This window comes from Arachis duranensis, chromosome 8 (assembly GCF_000817695.3).
Source record: "Arachis duranensis cultivar V14167 chromosome 8, aradu.V14167.gnm2.J7QH, whole genome shotgun sequence".
Taxonomy (NCBI): domain Eukaryota; kingdom Viridiplantae; phylum Streptophyta; class Magnoliopsida; order Fabales; family Fabaceae; genus Arachis; species Arachis duranensis.
This window is the reverse complement of record NC_029779.3, coordinates 1,699,227-1,714,915: the sequence shown is the minus strand read 5'-3', so window position 1 is coordinate 1,714,915 and position 15,689 is coordinate 1,699,227. Positions and strand designations below refer to the sequence as shown.

At 33.5% G+C, this 15,689-nt stretch overlaps 1 protein-coding gene across 1 annotated transcript; it reads right to left on the bottom strand.

Moving 5' to 3' along the window:
• Window positions 1-7,691: 7,691 nt before the first annotated feature.
• On the bottom strand, window positions 7,692-13,798 carry LOC107460092 (uncharacterized). Its single transcript, XM_016078418.3, is given in 8 exon segments — window positions 7,692-7,985; window positions 7,988-8,006; window positions 8,601-8,729; window positions 9,099-9,185; window positions 10,161-10,309; window positions 10,992-11,046; window positions 11,145-13,091; window positions 13,574-13,798. Coding segments are annotated over 8 exon segments (2,517 nt in total). The 5' UTR covers window positions 13,643-13,798; the 3' UTR covers window positions 7,692-7,923.
• Between the last annotated feature and the right edge of the window lie 1,891 nt (window positions 13,799-15,689).

Here is a 15,689-nt window from a genome sequence, read left to right as displayed (position 1 = left end):
ACACATAAATAGAGAAACAAATGCTAATGCTGATTGGCTAGCAAATGACAACACTATGTGATTTGTTAGCAACTGATATAAAACAAATGATTGTACTCCTCAACTTTTTCAATTTGTAGTTTTCTTTTTTTGGGATTAGGCCTCATCCTATTACCCAAAAAAAAAATAATGTGTTATTAAGATAAATAGTTAGAAATAGAGCTAGAAAATTATCGGAGAGAGTAAGAGAACTTTGTTATAATTCTTAATATGTGTCACTCAATATAACATAACACATTCACATCAATATTGCATATGTAATATTCTTCTCAAATAAGCTAAAAGACTACTTTAAATAGGTAGTTATGTGTATTCTCTTCTGTGTTATTCTTGGTGTGTAAAATGTTCGCTTTAGGATCTATTTATAAATAAAAGTTTTAAATTAAATAATAGTAAGATATTATTTACCTAATCTACTTACTAATTAGTAAAAACACATTATGAAAATCTATATCCCATTAATTGATAATATTTCATACTCCATTATGATAGGACAACTATAATTAATAATGTTTCATACTCTATTATGTATGATAATACTCTATGATAAAACATCCACAATAATAATCATTTTATAACAGAATGAGAATTTTTAGTTTGTTAACCTCCCAAAATATCATTTTTTCATGTTGTTTTACTATTTTTTTTGAATTTAAAAGTATTAACTATTTGTGGTTTATTTTTATTATAATTTAACTTTTGGGCAAAATATATTTTCTTTTCTCTAATATTTGTGATTTTATTCAAATGTATCTCTAACATTTAATTTCATTCAATTTTGTTTCTAATATTTTCGATTTGCATTGAAAATGTTAGAGATAAAATTGAATGAATAAAAAATATTAAAAATAAAATTAAATAAAATTAAACATTAAAATTATTTTAAAAAAAATCACAAACATTAAAAATAAAAAGCATATTTTATCTTAACATTTTTTTTTCAATAATGCATGAAAGAAACCTAATTTCCTTTGAAACTTGTTATGTACAACCTTAACAATTAACATCTTTCACTCCAATCATTTTCATACTAATTTGAAAATAAATTCAACATTAAAAATTAATTACAAAATTATTCATTCCACATTTTTTTATTCAACATTAAACAATGTGTTTATCAGGCTAATATATCTCAACAATCTTTCAATAAATGCTAATTAAAATGAGTGATATTTAAAGAACAAAAAAAAAGAGGGTTTAATTATTCTGTTGGTCCTTATAGTTTCGCGAAATTTTCAATTAGGTCCCTATACTTTTTTTTTCCTTTTAATTGGGTCTCCATACGTTAATTTTTTTTCAATTTAGTCCCTATTAACGTTAAACGTCAAAAAAATGTTAGTGAATTATGAAATTACTTTTATACCCTTAGGGATCTAATTGAAAAGAAAAAAATATAGAGATTTAATTGAAAATTTTGGTAAAACTATAAATATTCAATGAAAGATATTCCTATAATCCCTATTCAATGATTCTAAGACATGAAAAATATTCTTATAATCCATTTTATTTTGTCACTATCATTCTTTTGCTTATTTATATACAAATTGTACCAAAAATACCTTCTCTTTTTTTTATGACTTTAAAATACCTTATCTTAAGAACCTAAAAAAAGAATGGATAAAATAAAATAGAAATAGTAGTAATAAGTATATATAAAATTTAGTTTCCATCATTCAAGTATTCATTATGATCATGTAACATTTTATATTTGTGTGGATTCATAGAATATAGTTTGTGTCTTTATCATATTATGGTACGCTATAGAAAACTACAAAGCTAGGAAATTTGTGTTATTGAAATTTGAAATCTAAAAATGAAAATAATAGAAAACGTAATTTTAGTGTAATACAAATAATGTAGAAATTAGTTCTTATGTTGCCGTTTCCCACTCTTTGAACCAGCATGGGAATCAATAATAACATCGATAACGGCTAGTTTCCAACCGAGAAGAATTTTGAAAGAGCATATATGAGTTCAGCAGATGTCCCAATAAGATAGTCATTTCCACCAAAAGCTTTAGTAGCCTGCTTTCAGCAATACATGCTACAAAGTCAGCATATATAGTTTGTTAACTTATAGAACACACTCTAGCTTTCTTTTCTTTCCTTTCCTTCCCAAAAGCAGTAAAAGAATACTCATTCTGATCCAAAAGATCAATGAGAATACATCAACATATAGAGTCATAATGAACTCATTATTTGAACAAAGCTATCAAGAATTATCACATTTTCAATAACAAATATCTCATCTTAAATCGAACTCAAAATTATTCATGGTTTATAGACAGAGAAGTTTTAGGATTTTGTATCAATCAAGATGCCTCTAAATCTAAAGACATATACCAAGAAAGAGACGTAGTTTGTTTTGTTATCATGTTCATGATTATTTTAAATTTAAAGGATCTGTATCATCATGGTAATACAATTGGTCATCCTTTACACCATCAGCCATACTAGACTTTATGAATCCATAACAAAAATTTTCAATCAGTTTCTCTTAATCTCTCCCATGTATTAATACTAACATATCATAAACCAAGTCCTTTGCATTGTATGCAGCATCAACCATAAAAAGACTTAACAATTCATTAAACTATGGACACTCAAAATAAAATAGCCCTATCCTAAAAGACTTAACCATTTACCGAACCTTTGCCATGTCTTTGAATGATAGAATGATACATATAGCAAATAAGCCATTTGAACACCTTCAATATCAAGTTATGGGAAAGGGTGATAGAACGGAGGTTGAGAAAAGAGACACAAGTAACAGAGAACCAATTTGGATTTATGCCAGGCAGATCTACCACTGAAGCGATATACCTATTAAGAAGGATGATGGAGAGGTATCGTAGTAATAAAAGGGATCTACACATGGTGTTTATTGATTTGGAAAAAGCGTATGATAGGGTACCAAGGGAGGTCTTATGGAAGGTTTTAGAAAAGAGGAGAGTAAGGATCGCATATATTCGGGCAATTAAAGACATGTATGATGGGGCCACAACTAGTGTGAAGACTCAAGGTGGTGTGACAGAGGAATTCCCTATTGGTATAGGATTACACCAGGGATCATCCTTAAGTCCATACCTTTTCACATTAGTCTTGGAAGTACTCACAGAGCACATCCAAGAGCCTGTGCCATGGTGCATGCTTTTTGCCGATGATATCGTCCTTATGGGAGAGTCAAGGAAAGACCTAAATAAGAAGTTGGAGTTATGGAGAGAAGCTCTAGAAGTGTATGGTCTGTGCTGTATGGTACGGAGTGTTGGGCGGCTAAAGGAGAGCACGAACATAAGCTGAGTGTGGCAGAGATGAAGATGTTGAGATGGATGAGTGGTCACACGCGATTGGATAAAATAAGGAATGAAGATATAAGGGAGAGAGTTGGAGTAGCACCCATTGTGGAAAAGATGGTTGAATCGCGTCTCAGGTGGTTTGGACATGTGAGAAGAAGACCGATAGAACATCCAGTCAGGAGGGTGGATGAGATGGAAGATGGACAAAGGGCGAAAGGCAGAGGAAGACCTAAGAAGACCATCCATGAGGTGGTCAAACGAGATCTACATGTAAACGGTCTCTCTGTAGACATGATACATGACAGAGCACAATGGCGTCGTTTGATTCATGTAGCCGACCCCACTTAGTGGGATAAGGCTTTGTTGTTGTTGTTGTTGTTGTTGTTGAACACCTTCAATATCAAAAGCATCCAGATTTTCAACTATTTACAGCCAGCACAAAGCAGTAACAAGATATTCATAATATATTGAGTCAACACAATTTTTCATAGCAACATTCATGCATGGCCAGAGTCAGTATCAATTATAAGTTACCGGTCAGAAGTCAAAAATCAAAACCTTCCACTCTTAGTTTATATATACACTAAAGTTTCAAGACTATTTACCCATCAAAACCTGCCTAAATGCTAAATGTTAGTAGCATGTAATGTTAATTTCCTTCTAAAGGACACCAATAAACCCAACTGCTGCAATCAAGGTCAGACTCGGAGGCAGAGTCTTATATATTCATTAATTTTTGCTGTTACTTACAAATATTATGGATATCCTAATCCCCTCATATTTTTTTTCTAAAATAATATTAACCCCAATTGTAATGGAAAAATAGAGTAGTTCCCTCTCTAAACCCTCTTTTTGTGTTTGATTCCTTCTCCTTCCCTCTAAAAACCTAAAGCTACCACAAAAAATCTGTTCCACATGAAAAGAGCATAACCAAACTGAGGGAAAAAGCTAAAAAGGAAAGTGCAATTAAAGGTGAAACTGACCAATTGCGACCGAGGACCTCAGGCAACAAGGCGAGGTGTGGCCAGGTGAGGCGTGGTGCGATGACGCGAGGTGTGGCGCGGCGATCCACGACGAGGGAACGCGATGGAAGCGACACACCATCAGCGCTGAGCAGAGCAGACGAACGATCAGCGCAGAGCAGTGCAATGTGGACCAAGGACGATGGACAATGACGACGACGGACGCTCACGCCACCAAGGACGACGACGACGATACCAACAAAGGGAGGAAAAACGCCACTTACTTCAGAGAACAATCGCCAGCTAGGATTTTTATTATTGGGACAAAATGTCAAGGGTGATTTTGGTATTTTGAAAAAATGGATGTGGGTTCAATTAGCTGTTTTAATTTAATTAAGAGAATATTCTATTTTTGAACAGAATATTCTGTTATATCAAACGATTTTGTCGCGGCAGGGACTAAATTAAAAAAAATTAACGTATAGGGACCCAATTAAAAAGAAAAAAAGTACAGGGACCTAATTGAAAATTTTGTGAAACTATAAGAACCAACAGAGTAATTAAACAAAAAAAAAGACGTATTTGAGGCCAGGATGGGTTTCATTTAGGTGGACAAAAGAATATAGCACAACATCTTTGACCAGACTACAAACAACTGTCTGATGTTTTGATAAATAGTGAAAATTTACCTGTAGTCAACTTTACATGAAATTGTTTTTAAATTAATAACGTATGTTATTATTTGGTTTGATAAAAATATCGGTTTATTTTATATAAATATTTTTTTTTTGAAAAAATCGATTTGGATCAATCAAATAACCATCTTTCAAAGTTTTTGTTTTCAATTTTTTTCTACATATTATCCCTAAATAATAAATTTGGTATGTTCTTATTTTTCATCCTTCTTGATTAAATTTATTTTTTATTTTTATTATTTATTTAATTCTCGTAAAATATATGTATATAGATTATTGAAAAAGTAAAATTTGATATTTAAGAAAAAAAAACAAAACTCAAGAACATAACAAAAAAAAGGAATAAAAGTAACGCTGAGTCCAACTTAAATTGACTTTTTTTAATTCAACCATTTATATTTTATGTATATACAATAAACTGATTTTTTTGCCCAAACCAAATAATAATTAGTATCAACAATTCAAAAATAACTTCATGAAGTTGTGCCTTGATAAATGGGATTTTTTGTAATTTACAAATCATTCGTACTAAATAATTAAATCATCTAATTTTTTATTTTAATTTTACTTTTTTTTTAATTCATTGTTTTCAATTATCATTGTTTCTCTATACTAAATATAGAATTCAAAAACCTAATTACGAGATGGACTAATGAATTTTGAGATTTTAACCCACAATAATATATTAAGTTGAGAGAGATTTTACCGTGCTGACCCATATTGTCAACATGGGATGATGATAACATGTGGCGACTTGAGAGCGTGACACTTGGTTAATAGCTCTTCTTTTTGTTGATATTGTTTATTTTCCGTTTTCATCAGTTTGCTTAGTTATGATTAATGAAACTGTTAAGTATTTTTAGTTTGTGGGCTGGTAATGGACCATAATAAATAATACTTCATACCATTTCCAATAAAAAAAATATTATCCCAAATAAAAAACATAAATTCTTTTTATTTGTTTAATAATTAAAATTCGCTAAAGAATAGAGCCTTTTTTTTCTTACTTTGAAATACATAAAATAGATGATTTTATTTTATTTAAGAATTTCAATTCACTTGTCTTTATCTTTTTGAACGTATAAAATATCAAAAATATCTTTTTTAATAAATAAGTGTCTAGCAAAAATAATTTTATCAAAGATAGAGTTATTTACAAATCAAATGAGAATTTAACATATTTAACAGTAATTTCAATCTAAAAAATAGAATTCAATTATACTTATATATTAAAATCATTCTAAATTAAGAAATTGAATTTTAAATAAAAATAAATTCTTTTCTTTATAGAATGCAATCCTTATCTCATATTAAAAAAATTTCAAATACACTCTTTGAAAATACAAAATTATCAACACACCAAATTAAAGGTATAATATACAAATATGGGGTGTTTTACTAAATTGAATATTAATTTTAAAAATATAATTAGTTGATTTGGAACTGTCTTTATAAGTACAATTCTTTTATTGAGATTTTTTTATGTGCACAATAATTATTATTATTTTATATTTATCCTAAATATTTTTTAAATTCATAAGAAATAACCTAAAAAATTAAAATTATCCCTTATGAATTTAAAAAAATTTGGAGTAAATGTAAAATAATAATAATTATTATTAAATCTCTAATAGGTCATATTTATAAATAATTTATTGTGCACATAAAAAAATTTTAAAAATTTTGAGTTTACTAAAGATAGACCTAAATTAACTAATCATATTTTTATAATTAATATTCAATTTAATAAAACATCCCACATTTGCAGATTATACCTTTAATTTGGTGTGTTGATAATTTTGTATTTTCAAAGAGTGTCTTTGAAATTTTTTTTAATATGAGATAAGGATTACATTCTACGAATAAAAGAATTTATTTTTATTTAAAATTTAATTTCTTGATTTGAAATGATTTAAATATATAAGTATAATTGAATTCTACCTTTTGGATTGAAATTACTGTTAAATATGTTAAATTTTCATTTAATTTGTAAATAACTCTATCTTTAATAAAATTATTTTTGCTAGACACTTATTTATAAAAAAAAAAAATTGACATTTTATACATTGAAAAAAATAAAGACAAGTGAATTGAAATTTTTAAATAAAATAAAATTATCTACTTTATGTATTTCAAAATAAAAAAAAAGGCTCTATTCTTTAGCGAATTTTAATTATAAAACAAATAAAAAAAATTTATGTTTTTTATTTGGGATAATGTTTTCTTTTTTATTGAGAATGGTATGAAGTATTATTCACTATGATCTATTACCAGCCTACAAACCAAAAATACTTAGCAATTTCATTAATTATAACTACGCAAAGTGATGGGAACAAAAAATAAACAACATCAAGAGAAAGAAGAGTTATTAACCAAATGTCATGCTCCCAATCCACCACGCGTTATCATCATCTCATGCTGACAATATGGGGCAGAATTTCCCTTTAAGTGGAAGCAACCCGTAAGAAAAGTAGATAAAAAAATATAAAAGATAAACAATTAGATTTTTAACTTATCCTCCTAATTATCTTCTAATTAAAAAAATAATTTAAAAAATAGATTAAGAATGCTGTTTCTAGGAAAGAATGTGTGGTTACCTTGCATTGCGCAAGGTAGTAATGAGATTCAGATTCAGCATTCGCGAGTGAACAAGCATTTTCACTTCAGGTTAGGGGTTAAATTTGACTTAATACAAGTGTGTTGCTAAATTAACTATTTACTTACGTCGGCAGAGAAACAGGGGGGAAGGAGAGCACTGAGTTGCAGAAGCCCATTCCCATTCCCATGGAAACACCATTATAGCATCAAAAGCATTGACATACATCATCAACGCTTCCTTACCAAAATTCAGAAAGTGCAATAAAAATAAGCACTTTCTGACTTTCTGTTCTAGTGGATCTCTTGCTAACATTTACATTTGACACTACAAGGTTTATGAATTGTCTGTAATATGCTGATCCGGATACTGCTTCACACGACTAGGATTTGTCTCAATATGAATGGCATCCCCCTCAACTGCAAAATAAAACAAATTGTATTTTATTTCACACATATTTCGAGATAACTGTAGCAATTTAACTAAGACTTCATTCCTATTTTATATAACTAATCCACAGGGCATCTTATAATTCCAACCGCCTCCACCTCCCTCAACTTAGAAAATAGTGGTAGTGAGTTACGTATATTTGATTATTTTGTAAACTGGAAGAAAGCAGGGATGGAATTGAAATAAACAAACAATAACATGCTCATTCTCATAACAAAAACTGTGTTTTTATTTTCCTACTAAGGATATTGGTAGCACAAAGATTCCATGACACTTAATTCCACCAACAACTAGAAACAAAAAAAAAAAAAAGGGAAAGCATAGCTCAAGGAATAATCGTGTTATATTTGCAGAGCATCCAGCACCTATTAACTCCGCAATCAAAATCTGAGACTCATTTTGATTGTGGACAACACATGGTTGAGAACTTGTAAAAAACTTTTATCCATATGCACAAATACTAAGAGCATGTGTACATGCATGCAGGAAAAGTTTTTCAAAGAGGATATGAGGTTATTCAAGTGAATAACCAAATCTGAAATACCTAGGCTATAGAATCATACCTCGATCAAACAATTGGAGTGTAGTCTTTGAGACTGACCAGTTTGCACTTCTTTGTTATTCACCAATATTGAAGTCTTGCCAAAGTTTTTAATGTAGAAAGATCCATCATTGTCCAGCTTTATAATTGCCTGAAAGTTAGCAAGGGAAGAAACATCATTTATATGTTGACACGACAGGTCAACTTTTGTATGGCAGAGACTTTACATTGAAGCCAAAACTTTGGTTTTTTTTTTTTTTTTTGCGTATGGCAGAGACTTTACATTGAAGCCAAAACTTTGGGTCTTTTGGGGGAGAGGCTATAATAGTGCTTAATTGTTCTATGTATTTCATAAAGCATATTGACTTGATTAGTATATCATAACTAATTTGCTAATGCAAACACACATCATACGAATCTGAAATGAGGAGCAGACTATCTATGTCCTTAACAAAATATATGAATGTACCAAAATCGTTCTTGCATCATGAACCAAGTCAAATTTGGTAATATGACTAACCTGGCGTCGAGATATTTTATTTGCATAACCTCCTTTGCCTAAGTCAATATCTACTGGAACACCTTCTGTTGCCCGTCCAAGTAAAACCTGCAGGAGAAATTGAGATATCACTAAAAGCATTATCCAAGTCTTAGATTCAGTTTCCATCATCATTATGGTTTGATAGTAATTCACATGTCAGACCCTTTGAAGTGCCCATAAAAGAGATAAAAATAGAGAGGGATTCTTAGCCTAACACGTAGTTTCAAAGAATGAAATTCATAACCGATCCCCTCCCTGTCTTCTTTCTGGAGGCTTATGGTAATTGTCATTTCATTAGCCCGAAACCAAGTTAGCATCTTTCTGCCCCAAAAAAGAGTACAATGCTCGTCTTTTGATAAGAGTATTCCATATTATCTGTTGGAAAATTTTCAACGTCCACCATATTAATCTACTGGGATTTTTTCTGGTTCGCTACTATCCTATCTGAGCTGGATAAGCTCTCTCTGTCCCCCTTCCATCTTCAAAGTGGACTCCCTTAATGGTACACTAGCTATACCTTCCTTGNNNNAAACCCAGATCTCTGCTAAGCTAAGAGCCAATATCACTTTTTCCTAGGTCTTACCATCCTATAGCTTCCCTGCAAATCACTTGAGCAATAAAAATTCAATCATTTCTCTATTGGCACTTTAACTTGATTGTTGTTCTATGGAAAGGTAAATTGCCTCCTAGAGAATAGTAATTTAGTTATTTTCCTTGCATCATTTGGTTGGTGTTACTTCCAAAAAGAACCATCACAGCTTAGACATTTAAAGGCTCAAAGATTAACACGCACACAAACATAGAAATGGATTTCACTGAAGGGCAGAGAACAGATCTGTCCAACTATTCTTTAATTATTATACCTTCACCACAGTTCGCTCCATAATTTACAATCAAATCAGTCTCAAATCAGAAACAAAATCAGAATAAAGCAACTAATATCTGTTTATAGACACATGTTGTGTGTCTCAGTTCTTATAGTTGAAATAAATTCAATACATGGATATACCCAAAATTAAAAAACACACTCATGTAAAATACCTCGGCTTTCTTAATATAATGCTTTGAATGGCGACCATATAAAATGGCAATTGCTTCATGTAAAGCAATGGCTCTCTGCATATAGGAATGAGCACCCTGTTCCAACCTTATGATAGTCCGCTTAGTTTCCTCATGTTGATATGTTGATACTATATTGCAATCAGAATATAATATTGTTAAGCTATTATAAAAGAAAATACACAGTGAAATCAACAACAAAGGAAAAATATCCAACCATTTAAAAACAGAATACTTACTGAATATCTGCTGATCAAGGAAAGCATATTCATACAAAGGCACACATAAACTGCATATATACTGCCCAAGTTCCATAAATTATGTAAACAAGTAGCAGAAGCCATGGTCATGCATCAAACATCATGACATGAAGTCTGGTCCATAATGCACAACAAAGAGCTCACCCATATGCCTCATAACTACTAGCATGTTTCTAAAATGTCACTAGTGAACTGGCACTCATCAGGGGAAAGCATCAAATTTTGCAAGCTTCGTCAAAAAGAAAAGATACTATTAAAAAGTATCACCTGCCCAAGGGTCTATCACATTTTATCAGTGTACTATAATAAGTTAAGACAACAGCTAAATAAAAAATAGGCAACCATAAGGAAGCAAAATGAGTTTTTATGAGATTATCCCAAGTAACTGAGCCATGCTTCTGTGGCATGAGGCAGAATAAGACAAGCAGCACAAAACAGAAATGTTATTCAGTTGGGACATTAATTAATTATCTGTACTCCAAATAAACAAAATATAAAAGATGCAGATAGCATCATGCAAGAAGCAATGACAAAAGTAACTTCTTTGTAATACCTTCCTCATTATAAAACAAATCCTGATCATCTGGATCCAGATCCATATCAAGTATCTGTAGATGGAAATGAAGGAATAACTCAGAAAATAGCTACAGTTATGAAACAAGGTTAAGGTTACTGTTGATTGAAAGGTCTGCACCACACGCCTTACCATTGCCTCTATATCAGAATAACAAGGAACATCATCATCACTCTCCATATATTGCTCTTCTTCATCTAAAGTTGGAGAAATTGCCACCAGATGAGACTTGGGAACATCTGAAGACCCCACTTCAGCATGTTGCAAATGACGATCTTGAATTGGCAAGGGTAAGTTTTCTGCCTGTTTCATGCCAGATCCATCAGAATAAGGATGATTTCTGAAGTCATTAGACCCAAGGGTTGGTTTCTCACTATAACAGTTTGTCACACGACTATTTAGACAATGTGTCGAGCCTACATTGATAGGTGTGTCCTTTGGGTTTGCATGCATGATAGCATTGGTTGTGCTAGCTTTATTTCCACCTAACCCACCAGAAACAGTCACAGCACTCCTGGACGCTATGTGTGATGCATGAGCATTCGAAAATTCACACTTTACCCCTGGAAAGGGAGGAGATCCCATCACCTGAGAAGATCCACGAAATTCTGCGGGTTTTTTCTGTTCTACCTTTGTCATTCTACTTCTTTCAAGAGCCTTATGGTTACTAAATCCATAATCCTGAACACATGATGAAATTGGCTTATTGGATTCTGTATACACCCATTCAGATGAATACGGAGATGTTGAAGGAGGCACATCCAAGGGTAGTAAGAAAACATCAACATTGCATGGAACTTCTGGTTCTTCAGTGTTTAGAGCACAGAATACAACTCCATTGATTAGTTCAGGAAAACGAGGATCTTTAACAGAGGCAGAAGATGATACTTGGATATCTGATTTTTGAACTGTTTGGGCATCGCTAGACTGTAGTCTATTGTTATCATCTACTTTTGCATGACATGAAACTGACAGATTTGAAACTTTTGCTTGTGAGGCCACTGAAGACTCTGCCTCAGCCTTTTCAGGCATCTGATCTTGGCTAACATCATTAGGAGAACTTAGTAGAAGTGAACTCAGGCCATCATAATAAGGCTTATCAATCCCGTCTTTTTCATCAACATCCATCAGATAGAGTTCTTCCTCATTTGTGAAGTTTAAGAGAGAATTGGACAGTTCTGCCAGGTAAGCCTCCCCACAAGCAATAGAATCCTTAAAATCACCACATGGCATTTCAGGTTCTTGAATGCTCGCATGTGTTTTCCACACTGGCATTTCCGGGAGTGGAGACAAATGTAAGCCATTAAATGATGTACCACATTCCATTTCAGATGAATCAAATACATCATTTCCATCAAACTCAGAACACAGGTTTCCAGGGTCACTGTTGATCTGATCAAATGGGGTCTCTAAATTATCGTCATCAATGAAGCTATCAATGGCTAGTTCTTCTGGAACACCCATCTGCTCTGCAGCTTCATTGGAAACATCACCTCGAAGAAATTGAGGTTCTTCTCTAAGTACATCTTGTTGCTCAGCAGGGATATTGTCTTGAACTGGATCCTTAGCTCCGGTGTAATATGCATGGACAGTAACTCCATTCGTTATAGCACCACCATTCATCATATTTTCAGGAAAAGAATACTGAGCAGGATCAGTATGTGAACCATGGAAACCAAAATGATTGGACGTTTCACCTTCGGCCAAACAGTTTTTAGGCAAACTCTCACTTCCATTTACACCATAATTGTCATTTTCAGGATCAACAAGGAAACCTAAATCTATGGAATTAAATGCGTCATTGCGAATTCTTTTCCGCATAGCATAATAGGAAGTCCGTACACTTTCAGCTTTTCTTTTTGCAGAATCAATTTTGCATTCTCTTGAATTTCCAAACTTGATGAACTTCGATGGGAGAGGTGAAGTAGAAATCTCAAAGTCTGTCATGCCTGCAGATGCTTCCGCAGAAATAATAGGATCATAGAGGATAGAGTACCATCTATCGCGTATTTCTCTAAAACTATATCTTCGAGAAAACTGCACCGCACCTTTTGCTAGTGACTCTAAAGAAGCACCGGCCTGCAAATAGACAAGTCAAAGACTAAACATGGAGTCCCCCTTCGAAACTCAAACCAGACGGCAAGAACAAACATCTATCCAATTCAGAGAAATCGCCCCTTGACATACATAAACCACAACATTCAGAATCGTACACAAACAGATTCACTCTTCAATATGTGAAGGACTAACACATTTGCCCCATGATACGAGTGTCTACTACCCCCAAGACCTCAAATAATCCACATTTAATATGATAAATAGCATGAATGTGCAATGAATATAACTCGTTGATCCCAACCTAAGAACCCTCTAAGACACACGTTCCTGGCTTTTAACGTACGCGCCAATTTTACCTAACAGTACAACTATTATTCATCAGAAAAGGCGCTAAAGCACATTAGGTAAATGGCAAATTAAGCAGACATGCGGATGCAAAGGCAAAGATTAGGAATAGAGGTTGAAGTCGAAAGCTAAGAGTGAATTGGAAAGAGAGAGAGAACCTCAACGGCGTTCTTGAGGAGAGGGTCGTCCTCGGAAGTCCAAGGAGGCAGAGTGGCAAGAGCACCCATTGCAGCGGCGGCGGCACCACTGACACAGTCTATCGTCGTCTTGTTGTGAGTTTTTGGTATTTTCTTTCTTCTTTGTATGTAAGACTTTAAAGAGCTCTTAGCTCACATCACACTATCACAGAACACAAAACCCCTATATACACTCGGAAAAGTTGAATTGCTGTTTACAAGGGTTTTAGTTCCTTTTTAAGACGATTGAAATAAAAGCATAATAATAACTAATTAGTATAACAGACCGCATGGAAAAATGGGATAACGTTACATTCTTCTTTCTTGGCAGATACTTGTTTGTTTCTTTTCCTTTTTCCTTTTCATTATAATAAATTAATTATGTGATTCGATTTGTTATAGTAGTTTTTGCAAAAATATTATTTATATGTCAAAATCAATCATTATATATTTATAATAAAATATATTTGATTTTTTATAATGATTCAGTTCAAAATTTTGTTTACATGATGATGGTGATAATTGTTAAAAGAATAGAAATTGTTTCAAGAGTTGTCCGAAACGTTGAATTAGGTCGGGACGTGAAGTTCAAATTTTTTTGTATGGCAATGTCCAATTTGTTAATGTCAAGATACCGCCTGTCCGAGTTCTTTGTGAGGAGATGGGGGTGGTACCTGTAAGAGACTTCGATGCTTAAGTTAGCAAGGGCTTTATGCAGATTTTTAGTAGATTAAAACGTGAATTATACCTAAAGGATGTCAGTGTATTTATAGTAGGGTCGATAACCGCCTTTGTTGGAGTAGTTCCATCTTTTCTGACGGATCTTGGAAGTTGATATCTTTTAGTAAAGATAGAGATTGCAGGCAAGATTCGCGGAGGCGGATTCTTGCTTTGGACACGTAGAGTTGGGCTCTTTTGTCGGTGTCCGACCTTTTTAAAGAGGTCAGGTATGTTTGTAGAGGCCACCTTTTTTGGTGGGCCTTTTTGTTTGTTGGACCTGTCTTTGCTTATTGGGCCAGAGTATGAGTAGTGCCCCTGCTTGAGTCCTGAGCCTTCTATAGGTCAAGCTCAAGCATTTCGTGATTTTTGCTTAAACATCGGGTTTCTCATCTTTCCAGAGGTCGAGTACTCGACGTATTTGAAAATTTGAATGTTGCCTCCCTTTAAACGAGGGGCTAAGTTGGCACGGCAGTTTTCTTGAATTGTGCACACGTTTTAAAGATGAATAAATAGGCCTGTTACTCTTTGTTTCTTATAAAAGCATCGTGGCCTTTCTTCTTCTCCTTTTCTCCATTTCTGAAAGCCTTTTCATTTGCTATCATTGTGAAAAAAGATCCTTTCTTTTCCTTCGTCTTACTTTGCGACTCCATTTTTCAAGGTTCTCCTAATCTCATTCTTCTCGGAAGAGTTCTTTAAAGAGGATTATTCATGTCTTGCTGCTTGACGTGCCCCTCTTCATTTCAAACCCCCTTTATGATTTCTCAAATTGCATTTGTTGTTCTAATATGCCTCTCATTTTTTGCAGAGACAATGGCTTCTAAAACTTCGTCCATGAAATACTTGCGCCAAACCCAAAAAACGGTTGTGGCTCAGGGGCCTTCAGAATAAGGAGGCTGGAGATGCTTCTTCCTGACCTTCCTTTAAGAAGTCGGACCCTGGCCCCATAGCCCAGAATAAGGTAATCCCAACTCCTTCCGTTTGGTTGATATCTTCTGACATGCCTTCTGAGAGCTCGGGTGCTCCATCTTCCCCGTTACCGTCAGGGCCTCCTCCCAAAAAATAGAAAATTGACGGGGAGTCGAGCATTAATGATAAGGATTTTGACGAGTTTGTTTGGAGTGAAAAGAACATATTACCCATAGCTAAATAGCTATAGACGACGTGGCTATCCAGAATCACCTGCACTATATGGCCCGTAATTGTATCCGTATGGCGGGGGTGAGTACTGCTTTGGCTAGGAAGTTGAGAAAGACTCCTGTCCATGCTATTTAGGCTTTCCTTGACTCTTCCTGAGCTGAAGTGGAAAGGTTAAATGGCTTGAAGGAGGAGTTAGAGGAGGGGAACGCTAGGCTGAAGTTTGACTTAGAGAAAGCTCATT